The sequence below is a fragment of the Engystomops pustulosus genome, chromosome 4 (assembly GCF_040894005.1).
Source record: "Engystomops pustulosus chromosome 4, aEngPut4.maternal, whole genome shotgun sequence".
NCBI classification, from domain to species: Eukaryota; Metazoa; Chordata; class Amphibia; order Anura; family Leptodactylidae; genus Engystomops; species Engystomops pustulosus.
The window spans coordinates 179,610,389-179,638,024 of NC_092414.1; the positions used below are offsets into that span (position 1 = coordinate 179,610,389).

Genomic DNA, 27,636 nt, shown 5'->3' on the forward strand with positions numbered 1-27,636 from the left:
CTAGGCCCGGGCCTCCCCTCCTGACACATCTGGAGTTGTCTGCACATCACAGTCTGAGGCCGCTCTCCTGTCTCTCTGCTCACAATGTCTTTCATTCCTGTAGATCCAGATTCCGATTTCCCCATCCAGAATTTGCCGTATGGGATTTTCTCTACAGAAGATGAGGTTGGTTTAGTTATTATACTATTACTGGCATTTAATGCATATTAGTATTGTTTATAACATGTTCCTGCTGTCATCTAATTCTTTCCTTAGTTTTTTAAAAACGTTTCCAGATACATTGAAAGGATTAGAAAAGCATGGCTGCTCTCTTACGGACGTGGCACCACACCTGTGCATGGCTTGTGCTAGTTACTGCAGTCGCATCCTTTGGAGCTGAGCTGCAATACCAGACACAGCCTTAGGGCTGGAGTGGTGCTGTTTTTGCAATCCCAAACAAGTACTTTGAGGAATTACATTCCATGCGATTGTCTTATGTGCCGTCCATAACCAGTCATAGTTGTGCAGAGTTGAAATTGCACTCGGTGCATAGCGTGTCAACAGCCCGAGATTGCTGCCCATCTGCAGGAACCTTAATATTCCTGATCGGTTTTTAATGCAGATTCTGCTTTTATGCCATTATTCATAATTTTGGGTGCAGATTCAGCATTCCTTCCGTAACTAACATTTGTAGAAGACGCTCTTAAAGGGACTCTATAATCTGTCAACAGATTATATTCAATTAAACTACTACTAGGTTTGAAATGTCCTTCCTAGAATTCCCTCTTTTATGTAAAATCGCATCTATTTACCTATAAAGAATCTCCTGCAAAGTCAAATGAAAATGAGCAGAGCAGTCATATTTTACCTGAGATTAGTCAAGTTTAGAGGCTGCAGGGAGAGTGTCACTTTTGATGCCCCTATCCTCTCATGGACTCTATAGTACCTAGAAACATGTTTCTGGTGACTGGTAAAATATAATCTCATCTTTCAGATCACATCAGTATTATGGTTCTGAGAGCTACAGAACCGGCAGTTAATGAAAAAATAGGCGAGGATTGGATCTTTACCTGAAGCTCACACTTCCATCCTCTTTAACTGCTTGTATCTCCAGTTCTGTACCTCACAGAACCACAAGCCTGCTGTGATCCTAAAGATGAGATTATATTATACCAGTCACCAGAAACATGTTTCTAGGTACTATAGAGCCCATGATAGGGACATCTGAAGTGACCCTCCCCCTGCAGGCTCTAAACTTGACTCCTCTCTGCTCATTTTCACATGACATTGGAGGAAATATATTACAGGTGAATGGGTGAGATTTCACATAAGGGAATCTAGAAAGGACAGGGGGGGGGGGGGGGGCTAATAGATTAATGGGGAAAACCTGATGACTTTCCCTTTAAATTAAAACAATTATAATGCTCTTGAGCAAGGACATCGCTATAGGGGTAGAAAAGTAATCTTCATATCCAAGCTTGCAGTATTGGGGGCTCAAATATTGCCCATAGAGCCCCTTTACCACATCAGAAGACCCCTGGTCAGGTAGGAAAATACATAGTAACATAGTTCATACATCACACATACATGTCCATCAAGTGCAACCAAGGAAGGGAAGAGATTGCATAAAACAGGTCTTCATTTATTGGATCTTTAAAAAACAGAACACAAGACCAGTGGTGTAACTTGAATCTGCAGGGCCCCAGTGCAAAGTCTGTGCCAGGCCCCCTGACTATAATGTATGATTTATAGTAATAGTCTTCTCATATGGGAAAGTGACATCTTAGGGGCCCCCTAAGGCCGGCGCCACACGTGGCGCTTTGTCTGCGTTTGCAAGCGATCGCACCCTCTGCACCCGCTCAAGTTACGCCCCTGCACAAGACACTGATCTGTTTTGCCTCTGTATACTGGCTGCTTGACATCCATTGACATCCCGCGAGCTGGAAATTTGTGTAATTTGCTCCACAAAAATCTGATGACCCTTTTCTGACCTATGTAGTCTGGTTTCATGGGGGAGGGGTGTGACCAATTATTTTTTGTTCCAAAACTTCAGCAAACTTTTCTGACGTAACCTAAGCCAACTAATAGGCGCAGTAAAGTTAGACTAAAACAATCTCTTCATGCAACAATTTATCATCCATTAAATTAAGGGCGCTGTCCCACGTTTGCAAACACAAACGCAAACAAAGCCGCGCCCACTAGGGTGGACCACAGCCCAATTGCATCGGTGTATCTATGGAAACGCCTGCGATCGGGAACGAACCGCCGGTGTTTTGCGTTAATTTAACGGTGGGGGCGACTTTGTGTGCGTTTGCGTTTGCAAGTGCAAAGTGGGACAACGCCCTAAGGCTGTTTAGTCTAAATATGCCCAGTCTAATTTTTAGCCTGTAGTAGGTAATCTGCTGGTACATAATAGATGAATGAGTTTTATAAACATACAAAAAACATAAAACAAGCAGCCGCATGTGAAAAACTTGTCTCTGTACGTTTTAGGGTGAAGACACACATGGCGTTTTTGGTCCGTTTTTACTTAGTGCGTTTTCAGATCGTTAAAAACGCATGCGTTAAAAAACGCATCCGGTTTTAAAAAAACGCATGCGTTTTTGGAAAACGCATGCGTTTTTGTCCGTTTTTCATTGCGCAATTTCGGAAAAACTGACAAAAACGCATGCGTTTTCAAAAAACGCATGCGTTTTTAAAAACCGGATGCGTTTTTAACGCATGCGTTTTTAACGATCTGAAAACGCACTTAGTAAAAACGGCCCAAAAACGGCCCAAAAACGCCATGTGTGGAATTTAATTATTATTGAATTTCTCATTTCTCAGTGAGACCACTAGAGGGCACTGCAATACCTGGAATGTTTGTGAATAATAAGAATCCACAGTTACTGTATAGCCGTATTATATTGTAGCCTTATTGCATGTTTCTATAAAGCGAGCCATCGCGGCTACTGTCTGCATCCGCAGTTTGCATTTTGATAAGAATTATTATGACTAAAGAGAAATGGTACCCATTTTATTACAGATCTATATTCTCACATCTATAGTATATAGATAGATGAGACTAGTGACAGAATCTACAGCCATAGACCAAATGTAACAAACTGCTAACATGTAATGGTCCTGTAGGCTCAGATCTCTTTGTTGTGAACATGACAGACACCAAGACAGCTATGTCTGACCCATTTTGACCCACCAACCAGTGTTGGTATCCATTGGTACACCATAGACCTGGTAGTACGTTTCGGCTTCTCTTCTTAAGGGCTTATTCACATGGCCGTCTGCCGGGACCTATTTGCGGCCGCATGTGCGTCCCCATAGAGGGCAATAGCGGCGCAGCGCAGATACGGTGCCACACATGTGTGGCACCGATCCCGGCCGCGCACCACAAAAAGATAGAGCATGCTCTATCTTTTGGCGTGTGTGCGGCCGTGCGCCGCTATTCTCTATGGAGGGAGGAGGGGTCACCTCCTCCTCCTCTCCAGCATGCGGCGGTATGCCCACACGGCGGGCATACCGCGTGTGAATGTACCCTAAGATGTTAACAGAACCCTATATATTTGTAAGTTATTTATTGCTCTTCTAAGTAACCTTTTCACCCTTTTGATTTTTTGGCAGCAAAGACATAGGATCGGAGTTGCTATTGGGGACCAAATTCTGGATCTGAGTATCATCAAAGACTTATTTAATGGACCTTACTTGTCTGCACAACAAGATGTGTTTTATCAGGTAATGTAGCTATCTATCTCATATCTATCCATCTAGCTGTTAAATAGAGAATGGAACAGGAAGCAGACAGCGCCATTTTCTGCATAGTGCTCAGACTGGGATCAGCTGCTATTTAAATTAAAACCCCTTTAACCTCATTCCAAATCTGTGGTGTGTACAGAAGCTAAAAGTTAAGATGGGGAAACATATGGACAGAACATGGTACCACCAGAGGCAATTAAACCAGCACTACATGGTGGCATCTGCTTGAGGCCATGTCCTGCATTTTTAAGCACTCTCGTCACACCTCTGGGAGGTGGCACACGTGGCATTTGAACCCGTTTGTGGGCCATTTTTAAGCAGTCCGTTAAAAAACACATGCGTTTTTTGAAAACGCATCCGTTTTTTTGCCAGTTTTAATTGGTAAAACCTGTCAAAAACGGATGCGCTTTTCCAAACGGATTGCTTAAAAGCGGCCCAAAAACGAGTTCAAAATGCCACGTGTGCCGCGGGCCTGAGGCTTCTGTCACACGGTGTGTTAACACTACAGCTGAGAAGAGGAGATTTGCCTAATTACATTGCTGTCAAGACTGCGTTAACAAAATGCTTCTTTAAAGGGAACCTGTCACCAGGAGACCCATTTATATATAGCATGTATACATACATACCATGCCATATACAAATGTACAGCATATATACAGACAGTATATACACACATATACAACATATACAACATATATATATATATATATATATATATATATATATTTTATATACATGTTATACAGTACAATGTTCAGCATAATATGTATATAATGGTGCACATCCTCCATTATTTAGTGTGGCAGGTCAGATGCCGGGGCCCCCTGACACTGCGGGCCCCATAGCGACTGCTATGGCTGCTACCGCTGTAGTTATGTCCTTGTTGCGAACCACCAGGCATTGCAATTATTTTCCCTTTTATCTCACTTCCATGGCAAGTGGCACCTATTCGGCGAATACATCAGTTGTATATATATATCCCGGTGCTGAAGGGGCGGAGCTTATATCACACAAAGCATCACAGTATTATAAATCTCCACCTGTGTTCACAGCTTCTTGTATACATTATAGGCATATGTCAGGAGTATTCCCACATATATGCGTCCAACGTGTCCATACACACCCACCTTATGCTGAAAAAGTGGAAAGTACAATATATATGTGTGTACATATGCTTATTTTCTCATTACAGCCCACCCTCAATAGTTTTATGTCCCTTGGGTGCAATGCATGGAGAGAGGCCCGACAGACCCTTCAACAGCTGCTATCAGCCTCAGAGCCCACCCTCCGAGACAACAAGGATCTGCGGGCCAGGTGAGCCATGCCGGGGTTAATTCTATGCGGTTATACTGTACATCCGTCTATGGCTCTCCTGTCAATCACAGGGGCACTCTGTTTACCCAACTTTAGGGTCATTCACCTCAATTATACATGTGACAGCTCTGCCTTCCATCACACAGCTGGTGCAAGCCGCCATTCCTACGATCACTATTGTAGATTGCTTTACAGATGTAGCAGAGCTGTCATTGTTATAGTTACCTGTTTTGGCTACGCAGTGTTCGCACATAAAACTACGGCAATGTACAGAATTTTAACTTGCAAATATACGACCCCTGAAACAGGCCATAGGTCAGTACTATACATTGTTTCCAATATCATACAGAGGCACACGGAGACTCTCTCCAAAATCGAATATTTATATATATTTTTAACATATTATTGATTATATTTCCATATTAGCTTCTTATGGTGCCAGAATACCAAACAAGGGGCGGATAAAGGTGTGCGGAGGCAACTTTACAAACCTCTTTTCTATAACCATAATAAGAACTTGAAGTTGAAGCCATGAATGAAGAAAAAAACGTAGACGGAAAATCTGTAAAATACAAAGTTAACAAAGATTTTTGCATGTTTTGGAATTTGTTTAATTAAACCAAGTTCTGTTCACTTTATTTCAGAGCGTTCATTCCGCAGTCAAAGGCGCAGCTTCATCTGCCAGCGAATATCGGTACGTGTTTCTGATGTCTGAAAATAACATGTCAGGATGTTAAAAAAAAAAAACACCGGCCCCCAAAAAAATGAATTATTAAAAATGTGAAAATGGAAAGCGATATTTCCTATTCATGGTCAACATCTGGATGATGCATATTTTATCAGGATTTGTTATTAAGGGGTTCTCTGGAATCATACATTTTTTTCATCACTGGACCCAGGTGGTATAAAGTTATGAAAGAACTAATACCTACCTTGGTCCGTACCTCCAGTCCAGCTCAGCTCCTCCAGGCACCGCCGGCCTATGTTGATATACTCACTGGTTCCCAAATACAGGCCGCAGCCTCAGGCTGTAACCAGTGTGCACTGTTAGGCTGAATTCACACAGTTGTTGTGTGGACATATATCTCTCAAAGTCAGACAAATATGACTCTATTCACCTCATAAGATGAGTCATGTTTAGTGGTCACAAAGGGAGAGTCACTTCAGGAGCCACTATCTATGGATCTATGGACCTATAAACATGTTTTTGTGTTATATTAAAGATATAAATCTCTTCTTTCACATCCCATGTTATAGTTCTCTGAGCTACAGAACTGGACATACAGACAAGAACTGGATCTTTATCTGCAACTTGCATTTCCAACCATGTCTTTAGCTCACAGAACCATAAGCCACATGTGATCTGAAAGATGAAATGTGACACTTCACCTGCAACCAATAAACTTGACTCATCTCATGTGAAAGAGTCATGTTTGTCACTTGTGATATTCTTTTATAGCTAAATAGATGAGATTTCTGTAAAAGAGGGAATTCTAGAAAGGACATTTAATACACTACCTGAGGGGGCTGGTAGCTTAGTGGGGGAAAACCTGGTGAGAAGTCCTCTTTAAGGAACATCAATGATGTGTGCTTCACCATATGATCATAATACATAATATTTTATGTATTGGCTCTATAAGGCCAGGTCTACATAAAAAAGTTTGATCATTTTTATTAGTCTAAGACCGGAGGGGTTCCTAATAGGAGGACTGACACATATACCAAATTATTGGGGTTTTCCATGTGGCTTCCAAAACACTATGGGGCAGATTTACTTACTCGGTCCATTCGCGATCAAGCGACGCGTTCTCTCCGGTGGATTCGGGTCCGGCCGGGATTCATTAAGGTAGTTACTCCGTTGTCCACCAGGTGGCGCTGCTGCGCTGAAGAGCATCGGAACGCACTCAAGTACACCGGCCTATTCCTGGTGAAGGTAAGTGTAAGCTCTGCCACACTTTTTGTTTTTTAAATGCGGCGGTTTTTATGAATTCGTCGGGTTTTCGTTCGGCCACGCCCCCGATTTCCATCGCGTGCATGCCAGCGCCGGTGCGCCAAAATCCGATCGCGTGCGCCAAAATCCCGGGGCAATACAGGGAAAATCGGCGCAAATCGGAAATATTCAGGTAACACGTCGGGAAAACGCGAATTGGGCCCTTAGTAAATGACCCCCTATGTGTATTATGAAGAATGGTGCTATAGACAACCCATAATAAATGTTCAAACAAAGAACAACACCTTTAATAACTGTTAGAAGAACTCTAATTTTATCCACATTATTATATGAACAATCCAGCGATCTTGCAGCCAAGACATAATGGGACAAAAGATTCATCTAAAATATAAAACTTTCAAAATGGGACAAAATGAAAAAAAAATTAAAATACCTATACATGTGTAAAGTTATTTATTTATTAAGCTTGCCTAAAAAAAATTGAAACTTTTCACCATTAAATTAGTAATTTATATGTGCACCAAAATATTACCTGTAATGCAAAAAACAAGCCCTCGTGAGGCTAGAAAATGCACATTGACAGAAAATATGGCTTGATGAATGTGGTGATTAAAAAAAAAAGTGTTTACAGTAAAACAGTAGCAATAAAGCTAAATGTCGTTGTTATAAATAAACAAAAAAAGATTGTTGAAGGGGTATAACCACAAAGACAAGATTCCTAAAATATACTCAGGATAACAAAATAGCACATTCTCTAATTCATTGTTATTAACAAAAATACAGCATTTCACAGAAATAATTCCAGTCTGTCCTGGTGTAAACAATTTTGGTTGTCCCTGGATACGACCATAAATCTTCTGACAATGGTTCGATTCCTTTGATGAATAGCTTCTCTTGTCTGCACGATTGAGTGCTTTCTCCCAGTTGCATTACATGACCAGATCAGACACAGGCACTTCCTGCCAGCAAGCAGTGTTCAGAGACTTACTCTACAAGCTACAGACAGATAAGGTCTTTATCCGAGAGGGAGGCATATAGCAGGGCTGACTGTGTGTTTTATTGATTAGGTTAGTTAGAGCTGAGAGTCTCATTGTATTTTTATCCATCTCATGGATCTCATCATCTCTGATCTGTCTCATTACTCTTTCTATGTGTCAGATACTAGTGAGTACGTGCCTACACTGACCATCACTGAGTGATTGGAGCTTAAAAAAAAGTAAAATTGTAAAGTAATGGGGATAAATATAAGCTTTATTGTATAAACATCACTAGGGGATTAAAATGTGAGAACTTTCTTTCATAGGCAAACCCCTGTACTCTGGATAACAAAATAACACTTTCTCTAGTTCACTGTTATTAACAAAAATGCAGCATTTCACAGATATAAGTCCAACCTGTCTCTATCAGTCCTGCTGTACAATATTTCAGTTGCCCCTAGAAACGACTCTGTAACTTCTGACTTTAGGGTAGGGTCGTCATCTTGGATTACTGTGTGACAGCCGCAGAACTGAGTTATGTCTCTCTCTCTGCTGTGTACCTGTAGCCCCGCCCCCAGCACGGAGCTCACACTGACTCCCACTGATTCACTTCCTGCCAGAAGATCGTGAGCTACAAACTACAAGGAGATATGTGCCTGCCTCCCCCTTCCCCTGGATCACTTATTTGTGAGATGTAGCAGAGCTAGAAATGTAACAGTGTAAAAGTCTGTCGGCCTCTGTGTAATAGGCATCTCATGCATTTCATCATCTATGATCTGTCTCATCTCTTTCTCTATTGGGCTCATTTACTAGGGGCTTGCAGACTGCACTATCGTCGGAATATCCGTCTATTTCCAATGTGCGCCGCATTTAGAAGGGATTTTTGTCACACTCAATCAGATTTTTTGCCCATCTGTGGCTGCTTTCATGCGACATAAATCGGACAATGCGCAGGATTTAACATTCAAAATTGTGTCACAAGACTTGCACTTACATGCATCGGGAAGAAGAAGGTGAACTCCGACGGATCTCAGCTGGGAAGCGACACATGCAGGAAATTGGACGCACAATCTTAGTGAATCACGGCAGCTCCGAATCCTCGTCGGACAACACACCTCGGGGATCGCGGCGGGACGGATAAGTAAATGTGCCCCTTTGTGTCAGTGTGTTAGTACAATGTCAGCAGCCAGATGAAAGTGCATATACTCCTTGTACCCTGATAATCTAACGACATTGTCACCCTACAGAACTAGATGGATCATAATGTGTCTGCTTAGAGAGTCCCCGCCCACACTCTGGGATTTTGCACTGAGCAGCCTAGAGTGTGATAGGAGCTAAAACAGCAATAACACTGAGTAATATTGTAAAGAAAGGGGTTAAAATGATCTTTATTGTGTTAACACTAGGGGGTTGAGATGTAAGCATTTTCTTTAAGTATAAAACCAAAAACTAAATTTAAAAAAATCGATCTAAAAATTTGGTTTCTTTAAAACTAGTATTGGCTGAATCCTTAAAGGGGTTATACTGCTATAAGCAGATTTTCTATGCTCATTCACATCGGTGATCACCAGTACGCCGTCAATAGCGTTTTATCCTTGTAATGTACAGTACGGCGCAGGATACAGTTTAAAATTAGCAATAAAAAAAATGGGGAAATGTTCTCAATCGCTGCAGTTGTGACTTTTCCCTGATGGCTCTTTATTATGAAATGTTTGTTGGTGAAATAAATGACTTTACAGCTTTGTGGGAAATGATTTGTCTGCAGTTTATTATTACTATACGGTCCTATCTCCGGGCGGCAGGAATGGCCGCCTCATTTCATTAGTGCAGCGTTAACACAGATTTGATGTTTGCCTTGCAGGGGATTACACTGACTTCTACTCCTCCAGGGACCATGCTACTAATGTGGGGATTATGTTCAGAGGGAAGGAGAACGCTCTGATGCCAAACTGGTGAGTTGTAGTTAACCTTGTGAGTCAAGGTCATTGTTTTACTATAGGCTGATAGCCTATTGTGAATTAGAAAACAGATAGCAGTGCCATATTAAAGGGGTTGTCCACTTTCACTAAATAATTGATTTTGTTTGTGTAGTAAAAATGTATACAATTTTCCAATATACTTTCTGTATCAATTCCTTGTGGTTTTCTAGATCTCTGCTTGCTGTCATTCTATAGAAAGCTTCTATGTTGCGTGACCAGATTGCCATACTGCAGGATCTCTCTTTAAATAAAACCTTCCATATTGTTTCCATAGGTTACATCTTCCTGTTGGTTATCATGGCCGGGCATCTTCTGTTGTGGTGTCTGGTACACCAATTAAAAGACCAAAGGGACAAGTAAGACCAAGTGATGGTAGGTAATTTTTGTAGGTTTCCATGTTAGAATATGTTGGGGGAGGGGGATCCATATATTTGCAAAAAGCAATTTTGCAATCACCACATTTATCCAATGTCCACACTACATTTTTGTAAAATCAGATTTTATGGAGGTTGTCCTCCTCAAAATCAGTTCCAAAAAGGCCCATACTGGATCGACAGAAGAGTGAGCGACTGCTTTCTGATGTGGTTCCACATGTAGATTAACCTCAAATAATAGGGCGGTTATCAAATTTTGGTCGTTTCAGTGGTTATACCAACACTGAAAACCAGGGAAAAAATGATGGTTTTAAATGAATTGGTGGTAGATTAGGGAGCTTTTTAGATCAGATTATAAACATTCCTTACTACTACTCTTTTGTGTGTAGTGCTATTGACCATGTGTTTTGTTTCTTGGATAAACTAAGGCCCAATTCACGCTTGCATCAGACTTGCAATTACACTCTTGGGCTCATTTACTAAGGGTTGGGGATCGCACTTTCGTGTGTCTGCGCTGGGATTGTGTCGCAGGCGATCGGTGTTTGGCGCAGCTGCGCTGGTTCCATGTGACGCATATTGGGGGGGCGGGCGGTCGGATGATCCGACTCATTCGGACTGAGCATGGGATTTAACATTCAAATTGTATCGCAAGACAATGCACTTGGAAGAAGATGGTGAACTCTGTCAGACCTGAGCGGGGAACAACACATGCAGAATCTCGGGCGCACAATCTTAGTGAATCGCGGCAATTGTAGTTGGACAATGCACTTTCGGTGAACTCTGCGGGAGTGTAAGTAAATGAGCCCCAATGTGTTCTAGGAGGGCATAATAGAAGGTTAAATGAAAAGTCTTCCAATCGCCACCACTCACATAGACTTCCATTCCAATTCCAATATTAACAGGAGGAAAAAATTCAGGCTGCTGCTCTTTTTTCAGCTATTTATAACGGTAATTGGAACTGAACCGGCTAAAAGCAGATGTGATTTTTTTTTTTGTGTGTTTGTTTTTACTTCCACAAGTTATCATCCCAGATGTAGGATACATTTTATTGTGCATTGTTAGCTGTGAGAAATATTTATTTCAGTAAGTTGGACGTACAACATAGTCCCTTTGAAAACATAAGTTTTTACTCACATGACAACAAATCTGCTTATTGTCCATAGTCATTAACGGGAAAAACGGACGCATGGCGTCGTAGTTTTTTTCGAAAAATCAGATTACACAAAAACAAACAAAAAGAAAATATACAAAATCGTAATGTCAGTCCAATCCACAGCAAGCAGGTTCTACAATGTCATGTACATAACAGCCTCATTCTTTTATCAGGGCACCAGTAAGTGCATTTACTATTTTAGCAGACCCACATTTCATAAGTGATGTAATGTCTGGGTTATTGTCTGACACTATCCTCTCCAAGACTAAACACCATGAACACAAAAAAATCTAAAAACAGAACAATACGTATTACTGTGAGGGGTCCATAAAGAAAATGCATCAGTTATGTGGTTCTCTTCTGCTAAAATGCCACAGGTTATATAATGTTCATGTGAACTGGGTTATTCAGGTGCCATTTTTAGCAGCCTCATCCTTGTGCTTTATGGGCTGCAAATAGGATAATGTGTTCCCCTGTTTGCGGCCCGTTGTTGCTGGTTGGACGTCAGTGTCGATGTCCTTAGGAAATGCACAACCGTGACCCAAATCTGGGCAGGAATAGGATCTGCTCAATAGTTTGGTGCACACTGTGCCTCACCCGCACCATGACTGTGCACAATAGAAGTCATTAAGGGGGGTGGGTTGGGTACCGTTTATGTGGATAAGTCACAGACCCTATTTACAGTTGTGAGCATGAGGCCTTATAGTGTAACATTTGTGACTATATTATCTTTATTGTTACGGTCATCCCATTTACTATAATGGGGTATGTCCAGGTCAGTCTGACGTCTGCCGATGAACATTAGTGGGTCCCTGCGCTTTTTATATATATATATGTATACAGGCGGTCCCCTACTTAAGGACACCCGACTTACAGACAACTCATAGTTACAGACAGACCCCTCTGCCCACTGTGACCTCTGGTGAAGCTCTCTGGATGCTTTAAAATAGTCCCAGACTGCAATAATCAGCTTAAAATTGTCTGCAATGAAGCTTTATTGATAATTCTTGGTCCTATTACAGCAAAAAAATTAGAAACTCCAATTGTCACTGGGGCAAAAAAAAAATTGTCGGGAACTACAATGATAAAATATACAGTTTCGACTTACATACAAATTCAACTTAAGAACAAACCTACAGTCCATATCTTGTATGTAACCCGGGGACTGCCTGTATATACAGTACATACCCATTAATTTAAAAGCTTATCTAAATCTTTCAAACACATTTTAAATGTTATTTTAGAAATGAATATAGCAGGTAATATGTAATATACTAATTTAAATGAAGCAGCTTCTTTCTCCTGTAGTGAGCTGTGTATCTGAAAGCCTTCTCTGTTCACTTTAGACAAAAGATCTCCATATTCCCCTTGATGATTCTGCGGAGATTAGACTACCCAAAGAGATTATCCAGCTGTCAGTGGATACAGGGCTGAAAGCTGATTTACACAAACTGCTTAAAGGAAACCTGTCGGGAAAGTAATTTGTACATGATGACAGGTTCCAATAGCCTCTGGCACATTGATTTTAAAAATGCCTTTGTCTGGCATCTGAATAATTCCACAGTTTTTTTAGTTGTTTCTTTAACATTACCTGGCTCCTTGCCAACAGTGTGTGGTGAGTCCCGGAGAAGGGGGGGGGTGAACTGATGTAAACAGTGAGGAGGGAGCAGGGGAGAGGATGAAGGAGGGGGAGGGCAATGACTAAAGGGTGAGGGTTTGTGAAATTGAGGAGAAGACGACTTGTGCCATATGAACTACCCACCCCCTACCCCCAGGACTCACAGCATGTTGCTGGCAGGAAGTCAGGTAATTTTACAGAATCATTAAAAAGCACTGGAATTATTCAGAAAGACATATTTAAAATCAACAAACCAGAGGCTTGTTATTGTTATTGGAACCTTTCATCATGTAAAAATGACCTTCCTGATGACTTTCTCTTTAAATAAGGAAGAAAGGCAGAGGAAAAAGAAGGACACAGAAACAGATGTCTTTTCTAAAGTATATTACAAAGTTTACAATTATCATCTGCACTATTCATTTAGGAAGTTTTGTCAAAAGTTTAGTTTTGGCCTTTAAATGGGAGGAATCACTTTCAGGTGTTGGACCCTCTGCCCATTTCTAAGGTTAGTTGATTAGTTTTAGTAACCCAGAAAACACCTACAACAGGGCCTCTGGAACATATGTAGCCTTTCCTTCATTCAAAAAAACCCTCTCTTTATGTGATCAGCATTTTTGCAATGGTCCTTCGTAAAAGAGTGTTATGGTCATTTATAATGTATATCAATGAGATTATAGTGCACCCCCCTTTAATTTTTAAAGGTTTGGTGCTGGCTAAATTGAATCTGATCTTTTTTTTCCTTCTCATTTTAGACAAACCACCAATATTTGATGCCAGCAAACTCTTGGACATCGAGCTAGAAATGGTGAGGAGTTTTCTTCATATTATTAGCATCTTTACTTGTCTGCAGTCTGTGAAGCTCTCGGTGTGCAAACAGTGTTTTATTTTCAGGGATATTTGGGACAGGGTCGGCTCCAGGATTCAATAGGCCCCTTAGCCTCAGTGGGCCCCTTTGCAGTGAACTCACGTGGCGGCATTAAATATTCAGAAACTAAAACAGTCTCCTGTTTCCTAAAATATTCCCTAGTTTATCATCCTAAACATCTCCTTCATGGTTATATTATATAAAGCAACCCCCCCCCCGTCACCTTATGTACATTCTTTTGTGGGGCCCCAGCAGCTCTGGCCCCTGGCACTTGCCCAGTGAGGCCCAGTGCTGGCGTCGGCTCTGTTTTTATAGAAAAGATAAATAGAATTTCACCTTCCAGAGGGATAATAGTTTTTCGTTGGGTTTATTAAAAATAAGAATCTCATCTTTTCGATCGCTTCTGGATTGTGGTTCCGTGATCTGTAGAATGGGAGATACAGGCATACATAGCTCTGTCTTTTACTGCCTGAATCTCTGATTTAATATGACACCACAAGTGTGTTTCAAGATACCATAGAACCTAATATAGTGGCATCTGAAGTGACGCTCCTTTTCAGCCTCTTACAGTGACTCATTTCAGGCAAAGGAGGAATACTAGAAAGGGTATTTTATACCCTTGCTGAAGGGGCTGGAAGTTTAGTGGGGTAAAAGCTGATGACAGGTTCCCTTTAATACTTGTGTGCCCAAGTGGCTGCACGTGAAGGATGTCTGACACTTAACCCCTTAACAACCAGGCCCTTTTTCGATTTAGCGTTTTCATTTTTCATTCTCCACATTCAAAAATCTATAACTTATTTTTCCATGTAAAGATTGATCCTACCATGTACTGCCATACCACTATATGGAAGCATATTGCAGCAAACATCCACCTTGTACGGAGAGGGCTCAGCCCATGAGCCCTCTCCATACTGCGGCATCCGTGTGACTTGCTTATGGATCACATGTCAGTAAGGGGTTAAAGAAAATCTACCAGCAGGATGAAGGATTGTGAACCAAGCACAATTACATGCTGTTGTGCGAGCCCTTTGGCAGGACTGGTCTTATTTTTGCTTCCTGTTTTTACAAAAAAGGCTTTACAATTTATGTAAATGAGCAGATCCTGTCAGAGGGGGCACACACCAGTATGTCAGTGTGCTTGGTTTACAATCCTTTATCCTGGTGGTAGATGGCCTGTAACAAGTCTCCTGATTTAGAGGGCTTGTCCCGTTTAGATTAGTTTGCCATCACTAAATAGCGGCCCATGTAATACATTGAATGCCAGGTTCCCCAGTGCATAAGCTCATTGTTGCGTCTCACAAAGTGGGATCCCAGATATTTACTCTCTTAATGGACCACTTATATGTAATTGTCATGACCGATCATCCCAAACCTCATTGTGGAAATCACAAAGCGTTCTGCGCTCCCAAAAAAAAGCACAATCTGGTTTTTTTTTTACATCCCTTATTAATCAGGAACAATTTCCATGTTCTCTTTTAACAGGCTTTTTTTGTGGGTCCGGGAAATGATTTGGGAAAACCGATTCCCATTCATAAGGCTGATGAGCACATCTTTGGCATGGTGCTAATGAATGATTGGAGCGGTAAGAATCACAGAGCCATGTTTATCACAGAGACACTTAATCAGAGAGAAGATGAATCCTACGGGAAAGTGTGCGGCAGCCGTTATATAATATGTTTATTATTTTCTGATACTTCTTTCACATCTCCACCATCCCACCATTTAACATCTTACCATAGGTGGCTATAGACAAGATTCCTTGTAATATAAGTGTTTCAGGAATGAGACAAGTGCTAAACATATATCCCCATTGACAAAAATTGCCTGCACCTGTCTGTACATTTGCAGTTCTGCTATTGCCTCCCCCTTATTGTAGATACTGTCCATGGTAGACTAAAGGGTTAACTCAAGAAATGTGAACAAATATGGGACTCCCTTTCTATTGATGAAGGGACTTAAAGGTTCCCTGTCAGACAAAAGAAAAAGCAATGACTATATGCCCATTGTTCACATGAGGGCTGAGTTATTCACTGGCCTCAATGGTCACAAGCCATTGATTTACACATAACCATTGAGTCCAGTGATTAGATGAATGTGAATGAAAAATGGACAGGTCATGTGTAATCAGAGGAGAAATGACACTTTAATCATATTTTATTTTTAGCTATTTATACAGATCAGTTGAACCTCTGTAAAAAGTATCCGATAAAATGCTAAAACGTCCATTACTGTGGGAACATACAACTTGTAGCAGAACATTGTCAGTAGGGCACACAGTGTCAGGGTAACAAAAGGACAATATCTCGGAGGCATCTCGAATTGTCTTTCGTGACAAAAAGTGTTTTGGATTTCATCATGTGGTGCTGGACCGTTCTTCCATTCCTGGTACATCATCCATAACTTTGTACATTTAGTTAGACAAACAAGTAGAGGTGATTATATTATAGCCCATAGGGACGTCATTAATATTTAAACATTGATGTAAATATTACTTTTACGATTTCAGTTCATATATTATTAATATCGTCTGTTTTGCCAAACATGATGGAATGTATATTCCATGGTTAGCAGTCTTACCCTATTATTACCAGTAGGTGGTGCTATGTAACCTCTGTATTTAGCTTAACATGGAAAACTAATGCGCAATGTAACTTCCCCAATAATCACAAATGTAACTTTAAGGCTTAACTTTTTAAGCTACCTTTAGCATGATATTAGAAAAATGCATTATGGGCACTTTGGGACAGAATATTTCTGTCTCCTGCTGCAAATAATAACAGTGAATTATAACACCCTTATCACGGGCGTAACTTTAGGGGGTGCAGAGGTTGCGATCGCACCAGGTCCAAGAGGTTTAGGGGGCCCTTATGGTGTCACTTTCCCATATGAGAAGACTAGTACTATGAACCACACATTATAGTCAGGGGCCTGGCACAGACTTTGCACTGGGGCCCATCAGCTTCTATTTACGCCACTGACCCTTATGGCATCTAAAGTGGATGTTCAGACCATGTGTAGCACCCCTGTCACTTTTTTTCTAGCCATTGAGGGGTGACAATGACCTTACTTCATGAAAAATTGATAGCATGTTCTCAGTGCTTGTATTGACACTACTCCATTAAACAGGTAGTAATATCATATTTATCTCAAAATGATACCACTGAGTAACCCCTCCTTGTGTCTCTCCTCATGTCATTAGCCAGAGATATCCAAAAATGGGAATATGTCCCTCTTGGTCCTTTCTTGAGCAAAAACTTTGCAACCACTATTTCACCATGGGTGGTACCGATGGAAGCCCTCATGCCTTTTGTGTTACCAAATCCAAAGCAGGTGAGTACAAATGTGTGCACCCCAAAAAATGGTTAAAAGGATTATACACAGTTTTATAAGAACAACATATGAATAAGCAAGCTCTCCAATTTCGGAATGTAGACAATGGCATGGATCACCCGAAGAGACAGCAGGTATTCAGAGCAAACTTATTCCAAGGCAGAAATCTGGCAAACAACTAGGTGAAGTAAAAATGGTTGAAGTTTATTCCTATCAAAAAACAGCATCCAAGCAGACATGGAGATGGCAAAGACAACCTACGCGTTTCTTAGGATATCAGTATCCAGGATTTTATTTTACCTCTTGGTCTAGTAACACACACTAAAGTCTTTTGAAACATTTTCTTTCATAATATTTGTTTTTGATGACAGCACGGTGGCTTAGTGGTTAGCATTATAGCCTTGCAGCGCTGGGGTTCTGGGTTCAAGTCCCAGGGTCAACAGCTGCAAAGAGTTTGTATGTTCTCTGTGTTTGCGTGGGTTTCCTCCGGGTCCTCCGGTTTCCTCCCACACTCCAAAACATACTGGTAGGTTGATTCGATTGCGAGCCCCATTGGGGACAGGGACTGATTTGGCAATCTCTGTGCAGCGCAGCGTAATCTGTGTTCGCTATATAAATAAAGTAATTATTAATTATTTTTATTATAGTTATTTGTATGCAGCCTTTGCTGATACAGTATTGTTACATGTCTATATGTGTCCTTTCTGCTTGAGTTTAAATTGCAACAGGTTTGTATCTCTTGTGATTTTGACCATGACTAAGGCTTTTATCCAAAACGTATAGATCGTTTTTGCCATATCCATGTCCGCTACCATGCTTTTTTAATAAGAATGCATAAGAATTAATGCACTAGCTCAAAAAAAGGATAAATTCACCCCCATTTTTTATTTACAGGAAAAGAGGTAAAAAAAAAATGTTGATTTTGGACACTTAACCACCGATCCATAAGCATCTGTGAATGGTTTGGTGTCCCAAATAGTCCTGACATGTTCCCTTTAAATTAAAAACAATAAACCCTTGAGCAGTTGCAATTCACAATACAACCACAAGGCACAATGTGGCACATGTACTATAAGGCTTCGTCCGTCTGTTTATTGGGACTTTTCTGCTGGTCAGATATCTCTTAGTAGTTTTTCCTTATTGATACATGTGAATTTGCAACAAAAAAGTCACCGAAAGTTGCAATAAGCTCTAAGCTCATTTCTACGACTGGTCAGCGGCAGCCGTAGATTTGTGCCCAAATTTGCAACTTTTTAAAAGGGTCACAACTTTCACACCTGGATTCTGGTGATAACTCAGGGAACACTGCAGAAACCTAGACAATGGAGAAATTTGAAGGGAGACGGTCTTAGGTGCAAATGAGCACAAGTGCAGAGAAAAGTTTAAAAAAATGAAAGAAAAAAGCAAGCCAAAAGTTTGATACATGTGCCCCAATGTCCCAAAATTATGTTGCCTTAAAAAGCTTTTAATTTTGTGAAATACAAATATAAATCAGGACATGTCCAGCCAAGAGGAATAGAGACGAGCAGTGGTAGAGGGGGAGCACCCGTGGTCAAGCATAGCCATGGGTATTAGCAAGGGGCTTTCATTTGCCGGATAGGCTGTTCGGCCAACAATTCGGCAATACATCTTGTACCGCAGGTCCCCTCATCTCTCTTAAGAGGAAAGGAAGAAAAAATATTTCTATAGATAATAGGGCACATTTACTTACCCTTCCCTGGCGCGTTCCCTGATGTGCATTGTCCGACCGGAATGCACTGCGCCGCGATTCACTACTAGATTGTAGGCCCGATTTCCTGCATGTGTCGCTTCCCCGCTCAGGTCCGAGTTCACCTTCTTCTTCCTGGTGCATGTAAGTGCATTGTCTTGCGACACAATTTGAAAGTTAAATCCCGCGCTCAGTCCGTATCAGTCAGATCGTCCGACTGCACGCACCCCGATTTCTGTTGCATGAAAGCCAATGCAGCTGCGTCAAAATCTGATTGCGTGCGACAATCCCCTTCTAAATACCTGTCCCAGTGGCGCAAATCCCAAAAACTTTGGGAAGTCCGACGGTAATGCGATCCGCGGACCCTTGGTCCCCAATATGTGTGAATGATGTTTTCAGCTCTCTTTATTGACATAGTATTTTATTAATGATAGATAGATATTTATGAGATTGAGATTGATAGATAGATAGATATGAGACAGATTATATATACCGTAACCTCCTATTTTATCAAAACAACCCTATTTCTGCTATGGACAAGAAGTTACCCATAAGTCAGGGTCTCGTGTGCTATCCCATTGATTTCCATTGTGTCATCTGCTTGCAGGACCCAACACCTCTGCCATATCTCCAGGACAAGAGTAATTACACATTCAATATTAACTTGTCTGTCTGCCTACAAGGTAAATTGCATTGGACTAATGATTCTGCATTATTGATCCATGTGGGTGTTGAGAGAAGGATTTAGGAGGTTTATTCTGAGGTGTCCACCTCTGTATTTATTTATTCCTTCCCTTCCTGGGTATATGGGAAGATTAGTGCCATGGCTGTCTATATATTTAGAGCACCTTGTCATATACAGCAATCCCTTAAAGGAAACCTACCATGAGGAATCTACCATGAGAAGTCAATCTAAGTATAGATTCCTCCTGCTGCCTCTGCCCTAATCTGTAATTTAATAATCCTGGAACCTAACTTGTTAAATAATTTATTTTAGTAATATGTAAAGTAACTGCAGAGGCTCCTGGGGCGTGGAGTAGCATTACCTCCCAGTGCCGGGCCAGGCTAGTACACGCCCCAGTAGCCTCTGCAGCTAATTTACACATTACTAAAATAACGTTTTTAATAAGTTATGTTTCCAGGATTATTAAATTACAGATTAGGACAGAGGCAGACAGGAGGAATCTATAATCAGATCTGTTTCTGATGGTGGATTCCTCATGGTGGCTTTCCTTTAATACACATCAGATTACACCATTGTGTTCATGGTGACAGCAGTATGGAGGTCCTAAACCTCATTCTCAAGGTATCAAAACCAGGAGTGAAATGGTTGATAAGTATGAAAGAAAACTTAAACTTCTCCACTTATGTGTTTTGCTTAAGCTGGTAAAAGGTCCTTTAAAATTGCACGGTGTGAATCTGACTTTGAATACATTTTCTATAGTGCCCCACTTGTCTACTGCATGCGATTCATGTAAATTAGCTAAAAGGAACGCTCCAGTTGAAGCTCATTCATTGAATAATACATGGTGCGGGACCTGAAGGGAGGAGCAGGACTCATTTTCATTGTATTCATAGAACCTGGAGTCCTGCTCCTCCGTTCAGGCCCTGCACAAGGTATAATTCAATGAATCCGCTGTAACTGGAGCGTTCCTTTTAAGCTACATCCGTCACATCCCAAGGACAAGAGTGACTGAGTGTTCATGGTAAAGCAATCAGATACTTTTTGTAATTGCAGACAAAATAATAATAATGATTATTTTGTGCAGGGGATGGAATGAAGGATGCAGCCACTATATGCAGATCTAACTTCAAAGTAAGTCCTTTATAGAGATTAGTTTTAGACCTTATTATGTGTTACAACCTCTGCTAATGCCTTGTCTGTCTAGAGCTCACATACATATAACATTTGGCAAGGGCCAGCCAAGCATCTCATGGGTAAGGTGGTCTGACTACTCTTACCCGCAGCTTACTCATGTCTTCACTTCAAACAGATGTGTGTCCAAGCAAGCCAAGCATGCATGTGTATGGGGACAGCTGGAAAGAATAGCTGTTGGGTTGACAAGCATTTATCTGGCAGCTATGTAATGTGTGTAAATAACACTTAGTTGGTATTGTGAAATACAGCCAGATTCTAATAAAGAATTCACAAAATAATTTAACAAAGTATTATGGGTACATTCACAAGCAGTATGCCCGCCGTGTGCTGGAGGTGAGGAGGAGGTGACTCCTCCTACCTCCATAGGAAATAGCAGCACACGGCCGCACATCCGCCAAAAGATAGAGCATGCTCTATCTTTTTGCGGTGTGCGGCCCGGATCGGTGCCACACATGTGTGGCACCGGATCCCCGCCGTGCCGCTATTGCCGTCTATGGGGACGTACATGCGGCCGCATGTACGGCCCCACAGACAGCAGTGTGAATGAGCCCTATATGTGTTTCTAAGAGCATGGTTTTTAATCAAGAAACATCTGGCAGATACTGAATATTTTCTGTATATTTAGCACTGCTCGGCATCTCCTGCTCTATAATGTGCTGCCCACAGATAGGACTGCTTCATGTATGTATGTATTTAATTCAGTGTGCATGTAACCTTTTCATTGGAAAGTACCACCTTCGAGACATGAGGTGAGGGAGCAGAGAAGTTAGTGTGCGTTGTAGGCGAACCGGAACAGGTAGGTTTTCAGGTTACGTTTGAAGGTTTGGAAAGTGGGGGACAGTCTGACACATTTGGGTAGAGAGAATGGGAGATGCACGGGAGACGTCCTGGAGACAGTTGTGAGAAGGGCGGACAGTAATGGAATGAAGCAGAATAAAGGATGACAGCTGTCAGGCCAGTGTGCAGGAACTGACTGAAAGAAAATGATTTTGTATTTTTTTTTCATTTTTGCTGGCATTATATATACAGGATATATTAAATATTTTATACAAATATAAAAATATGTTTTACCATATATAAAATGAAAAAAAAAATTCTATTTGATTTACAGTACATGTATTGGACTATGAAGCAGCAGCTGGCTCACCACACTGTGACCGGCTGCAATGTCCGCCCTGGTGATCTTTTAGCTTCTGGAACTATAAGTGGACCGGTAAGTTTTAATCCTCATCTAGAGCCATAGATGAATGTAAGTAGATAATCAGTAGGTCACTGCAGATTCCAGATCACTGAGGATTGAAGGTCACTGGGGACTGCGGGTCATTGATTGTTGCAGGTCACTGGGGATTGCAGATCAATGAGAATTGCGGGTCACTGGGAATTGCAGATCACTGAGGACTGCAGGTCATTGATGGTTGCAGGTCACTGGGGATGGCGGGTAATTTGGGATTGCAGGTCACTGGGGATTGCAGATCACTGAGGATTGCGATACCCTGGGGATTGCGATACCCTGGGGATTGCAGGTCTCTGGGGATTGAGGTTCACTGGGCATTGAGGTTCACTGGGGATTGAGGTTCACTGGGGATTGAGGTTCACTGGGGATTGAGGTTCACTGGGGATTGCGGGTCATTGGGGGTTGCAGGTCACTGGGGATTGAAGGTCAATGGGGATTGCGGGTCAATGGGGATTGCGGGTCAATGGGGATTGCAGGTCACTGGGATTGCGGGTCACTGGGGGTTGCCGGTCATTGGGGGTTGTGGATTACTGAGGATTGTGGATTACTAAGGATTGTGGATCACTGGGATTCCCCGAAGCAGATTCATTTATACATGATGCAACTCGCCTGAATAAGTGATGACATTTGTCCTCAAAGTAATGTTTTTTTCTTTTCTTAACAGGACCCTGAAAGTTTTGGCTCCATGTTGGAACTTTCCTGGAGAGGATCTAAGCAAATTGATCTTGGAAATGGTCACACCAGAACATTCTTGAGAGATGGAGACACTGTCGTCATCAGAGGTACCAGAGGAGTCCAGTGTTGGCATATCTGATAGTGCTGCCCCCTAGCAGTCTGGGGGTACATGTAAATTATTAGGATCTTACTGTTATGGCAACATTTTGACGATAGACGCTACTGAACTTTGGTTGACTTGTAGTTTTGCTCTGCTTCTCACAACCATCATCTGTTCCTCTGCCCTAGGTTACTGTCAAGGAGAAGGTTATCGCGTTGGATTTGGGGAATGTTCTGGAAAAATTCAACCAGCGGAATAGAAGTTTTTGTCCTTCTTGTCTCATTATATCTGGAGTGTTCCCAGCTCAGCGCTGGCAGCATTGTGGAGCATTCTGCAAAACATATGTGTTGTATGTGGAATTGACAAATATCTTCTTCTGGTAGCCAACAAATCCTCCTATTATGGCACAATTGTGACTCACCCCGATTGATGTAATGGAAGAGATACTGTTCAGCTGTACATATAAACCCAATTTGTAGAAAATACTAAGTTGCAGCCAAAAAAAATTCAAATTTTAAAAAAAAACCTAGATATCCCCTTTAATAAGCATGACCCTTTAATGTAAGGAGGATCTGAAGAAGTCAGGGTGAATACTTTGGTGTTTCCATTACTGGATGCCCCTATTCCTTCTTAGAACCCCTACTGGTAAGCAAATTTAATAACAGGCATAGTCACATTGTCAGGTAGGGTATGAAATATTCTTTCGAGCATTCCCCATTTACCATCTCCAACAGTCATATGAAAAAGAGAAGAGTCAATTATAATAATAATAATCTTTATTTATATAGCGCCATCAAATTTAATTGCCTAAGATGAGTCACTTTTAGAGGCTGCTGCGGGAGCGTCACTTCAGAACGCGATATCTAAAGTATCTAGAAACATTCCTTTGGCGCCATAGTAAAAATAAGAATCTCACCTTTCAGAATGACATAAGGAATGTGCAATACAGTACCGGAGATAAAGACAGTTACAGACATAGGTATGGACTGGATCTTTATCTGCTGCTCAAATTCCCAGCAATTTATTTATATGGGTTATCTGAAGGATAAGATTTTTGTCTTTAATAGGACATTCAGAATGTAGAACCAAATATAGAGACATCTGAAGCAACACTTCTCTTAAAGTAACTCATCATTGGAAAAAAGTGACTCTGCTCATTTTTTTAATAGGAGATTTTTTTTTATAGGTAAACAAGTGAGTTTTCACATAGAGGGAACTCTAGGAAGGACATTTCATCCCCTACCTGAAGGGACTAGTAGTCAGTTGTGAGTAGTGATTCACTGTACCCTCCCTTTAATGCAGTCTCAGTAAGGAAGATTCCTGGCAATCCCTTAGATTTCTATTCCGATGCTGCGGTGTGCTCTCAGCTACTATTTTAGAAGGATTCTTCGTACTTGTTGACAATATGTCTTCCCCTGAAAGGTCAGAATCGTGTACATCCAGCCTACATCTCATCAAGAGGTTTTTCCTTTTTTCTCCTAATAAAACATGCTGTATTAGATTTATTTAGCTATTTTCTGCATCGGTACTGATGAAACTGACAAAACCGGAATAAAAATAGCATTTATTGCAATTGTGGATCTCGTCCAGAGAGTCCTGCCAATACCACTCAAGGCGCGCCATTATCTTTATTGGATAATTATGAATTTTGGCCACGGCACAATACGCACTCTATGCATCCATAAGATGGCTTATACTATCACAATAACAGCAGGACACCAGACACTCCATCACTGACTGTCTGCTTCTTATACCTTCCTTCCACAAACTCATCTGTATTCACTAAAGACACTGGATTTCTTACATATATACATTTGGGACCCATTAAAATAATGTCTGCTCAACCCACTGGACCTGATACCCATCTTATGGGGGATAAACATGACCGGCAGAGGAGACTGGTCCAGTGCGTTATCTATTCCAGGCACCCCAGACTACAGTGTATTATGTGTAGTACCGTACTAGTCTTTTCATATGCAGTATACAGGCGGTCCCCGACTTAAGAACACCCGACTTACACACGACCCCTAGTTACAAACGGACAACTATAACAGTTATCAGAGGTGTCTGCAATTAAGCTTTAGTGTTAATCCCGGTTCTAATGTCAACCCAAAAGTTTTAAAATCACAGAGACCAAAAAGATTTTGTCTGGGGTTACAATTATAAAATATACAGTTCCAACTTCTATACAAATTCAACTTCAGAACAAACCTACAGAACCTATCTTGTCTCTATTCACTTATAATTGAGCGCCTGTATAAAAGCCATACCATATAATCAGTCTGGATATGCATGTCCCTATACTTTCCAACTATTTGGACTGTAAAATACCAAATTTTCCTATTAATTTCAGTAAATTTTAAGTTTAGAGTCAGAAACTCTCCATAAGCTTTTTCTGGACATTCTGGACATTAGTAGAAAAGTGTTACTGGTGTTTTGTTGTATGGGGATGATTAGCAGGGACCCGGGCAGCCTCTTGATCAGACCAGTGAAGTACAGACGGTCCCCTACTTAAGAACACTTGACTTACATACGACCCCTAGTTACAAACGGACCTCTAGATATTGGTAATTTATTGTGCTTTAGTCTTAAGCCACACTGATCAGCTATAACAGTTATCACAGGTGTCTGTAATGAAGCTTTAGTGTTACTCCTGGTTCTTATGACAATCCAACATTTTTAAAATTCAATTGTCACAGAGACCAAAAAAGTTCTGGCTGGGATTACAATGATAAAATATACAGTTCTGACTTACATACAAATTCAACTTAAGAACAAACCTACAGACCCTATCTTGTATGTAACCCGGGGACCGCCTGTATTGGATAGAGATACCGTGGCCCAAGGTGCTAGTCTTCCTTAAAGACTCCTCAACCTGTTGTGATTGTACATCTTGCAAACCTTTTGTTATATTACTCACATTTTTTATAATTGTCCTTTAATCACCTAGTTCTCTAAAACTTGAAGAGGAATAGAAGTGGTGTTCCAGCTTCAGCCAATAATGTGGATACATTTGAAGTAATTTCAGACACTTTAAGAGGTTCTTCAAGGATAGTTTGATTTTAGTAGCTACATGGCAGGTTGCCTTTAGCAGCTTTTCGTCTGCCTTCCCAGGTTGGCACCTCTGTGATGAGGACAGCAGACGCCTAAGGTTATTTGGGTTGCTGTCAGGATGCTCCAGCATGGTTGAGAAGCTTCAGGGCACAGACGCCTTAGGGCCAAGTATAGGATTGTGGACTGACAACAGGACAAGGTTATTCTAAAACAAACAATTTATCCACTGTATGAGCCAATTCAGAAGTGAAGGACACTATTTAACATGATCATTATGTGAATACTGCAAGCACTTACTTTATGATCCCTTTAAAGGAGCGTATTACAGTAAAGCTAGTCAATATGGATAAGACTTCATTATTCTGGAGCAATCCCTTTAAATTGTTATTAAGTTGGAGGTGACTAATTTCTGTGTGTTATAACCACACAATATGCCATGCGTCTCCAGATTATGCATGTCCCATCACAAGTAAGTTGCTAGGTTCAGGCCTCCTAGTTTTAAGGTGCCTCTGGTGATATAGGGTGCTGTACAAACCCTTTCCTCAAAAAGGGTGTGGCGTTTGTGTGTGTTGGACATTTTAAAACCATCTTAAACCTCCCAGGGGACTGGGGTATGGAAAAAAAATGAACACATACTTACCCTGCTTCTGTGATCCCCATGTCGATCCCGTACCCAAGAGGACAACAAAGAAAGTGAAGACCTCTGGAAACCTAATGATGTCCCATGTCAAAGGAGGTCACTCATTGGTTGAAGGAGGCCCGAAACCCAAATGCCGGAGCAACTTGGGGGCTAGAGATAGGCAAGTATGTTTTCTTCTTTTTCTCTTGCCGCCTGAATATGGAAAGTCCCTTTACACGTTGATGTGCTGTTCTCTCCTCCATGTTCATAAGACCTATATTCATACTTGCTGCAGCCCCCGGGATAGTAAAAACTGTAAATAACAAAATAGAATGGGTTAACAAAAAATATTTATCCATCTCTATTGAGATCTCTATATCTATCTCTACATGTATCTACACTCACCGGCCACTTTATTAGGTACACCATGCTAGTAACGGGTTGGACCCCCTTTTGCCTTCAGAACTGCCTCAATTCTTCGTGGCATAGATTCAACAAGGTGCTGAAAGCATTCCTCAGAGATTTTGGTCCATATTGACATGATGGCATCACACAGTTGCCGCAGATTTGTCGGCTGCACTTCCATGATGCGAATCTCCCGTTCCACCACATCCCAAAGATGCTCTATTGGATTGAGATCTGGTGACTGTGGAGGTCATTTGAGTACAGTGACCTCATTGTCATGTTCAAGAAACCAGTCTGAGATGATTCCAGCTTTATGACATGGCGCATTATCCTGCTGAAAGTAGCCATCAGATGTTGGGTACATTGTGGTCATAAAGAGATGGACATGGTCAGCAACAATACTCAGGTAGGCTGTGGCGTTGCAACGATGCTCAATTGGTACCAAGGGGCCCAAAGAGTGCCAAGAAAATATTCCCCACACCATGACACCACCACCACCAGCCTGAACCGTTGATACAAGGCAGGATGGATCCATGCTTTCATGTTGTTGACGCCAAATTCTGACCCTACCATCCGAATGTCGCAGCAGAAATCCAGACTCATCAGACTGGGCAACATTTTTCCAATCTTCTACTGTCCAATTTCGATGAGCTTATGCAAATTGTATCCCCA

General features: G+C 41.3%; 1 protein-coding gene across 1 annotated transcript; it reads left to right on the top strand.

Moving 5' to 3' along the window:
• On the top strand, positions 1-24,387 carry FAH (fumarylacetoacetate hydrolase). Its single transcript, XM_072148799.1, has 14 exons — positions 1-165; positions 3,598-3,708; positions 4,922-5,043; positions 5,688-5,737; positions 9,833-9,923; positions 10,225-10,322; positions 13,848-13,900; positions 15,443-15,542; positions 17,160-17,290; positions 19,606-19,681; positions 20,768-20,814; positions 21,989-22,090; positions 22,776-22,893; positions 23,075-24,387. The coding sequence occupies exons 1-14, from the start codon at positions 85-87 to the stop codon at positions 23,143-23,145; spliced, it is 1,251 nt and encodes a 416-aa protein (XP_072004900.1). The 5' UTR covers positions 1-84; the 3' UTR covers positions 23,146-24,387.
• Positions 24,388-27,636: the final 3,249 nt, after the last annotated feature.

Bases quoted from the DNA above. Each gene is read 5' to 3' on its own strand.
- FAH (XM_072148799.1), top strand. From the start codon at position 85: ATGTCTTTCATTCCTGTAGATCCAGATTCCGATTTCCCCATCCAGAAT. The intron at 166-3,597 runs GTTGGTTTAGTT...ATTTTTTGGCAG, and splicing joins TTTTCTCTACAGAAGATGAG to CAAAGACATAGGATCGGAGT. The intron at 5,044-5,687 runs GTGAGCCATGCC...ACTTTATTTCAG, and splicing joins AACAAGGATCTGCGGGCCAG to AGCGTTCATTCCGCAGTCAA.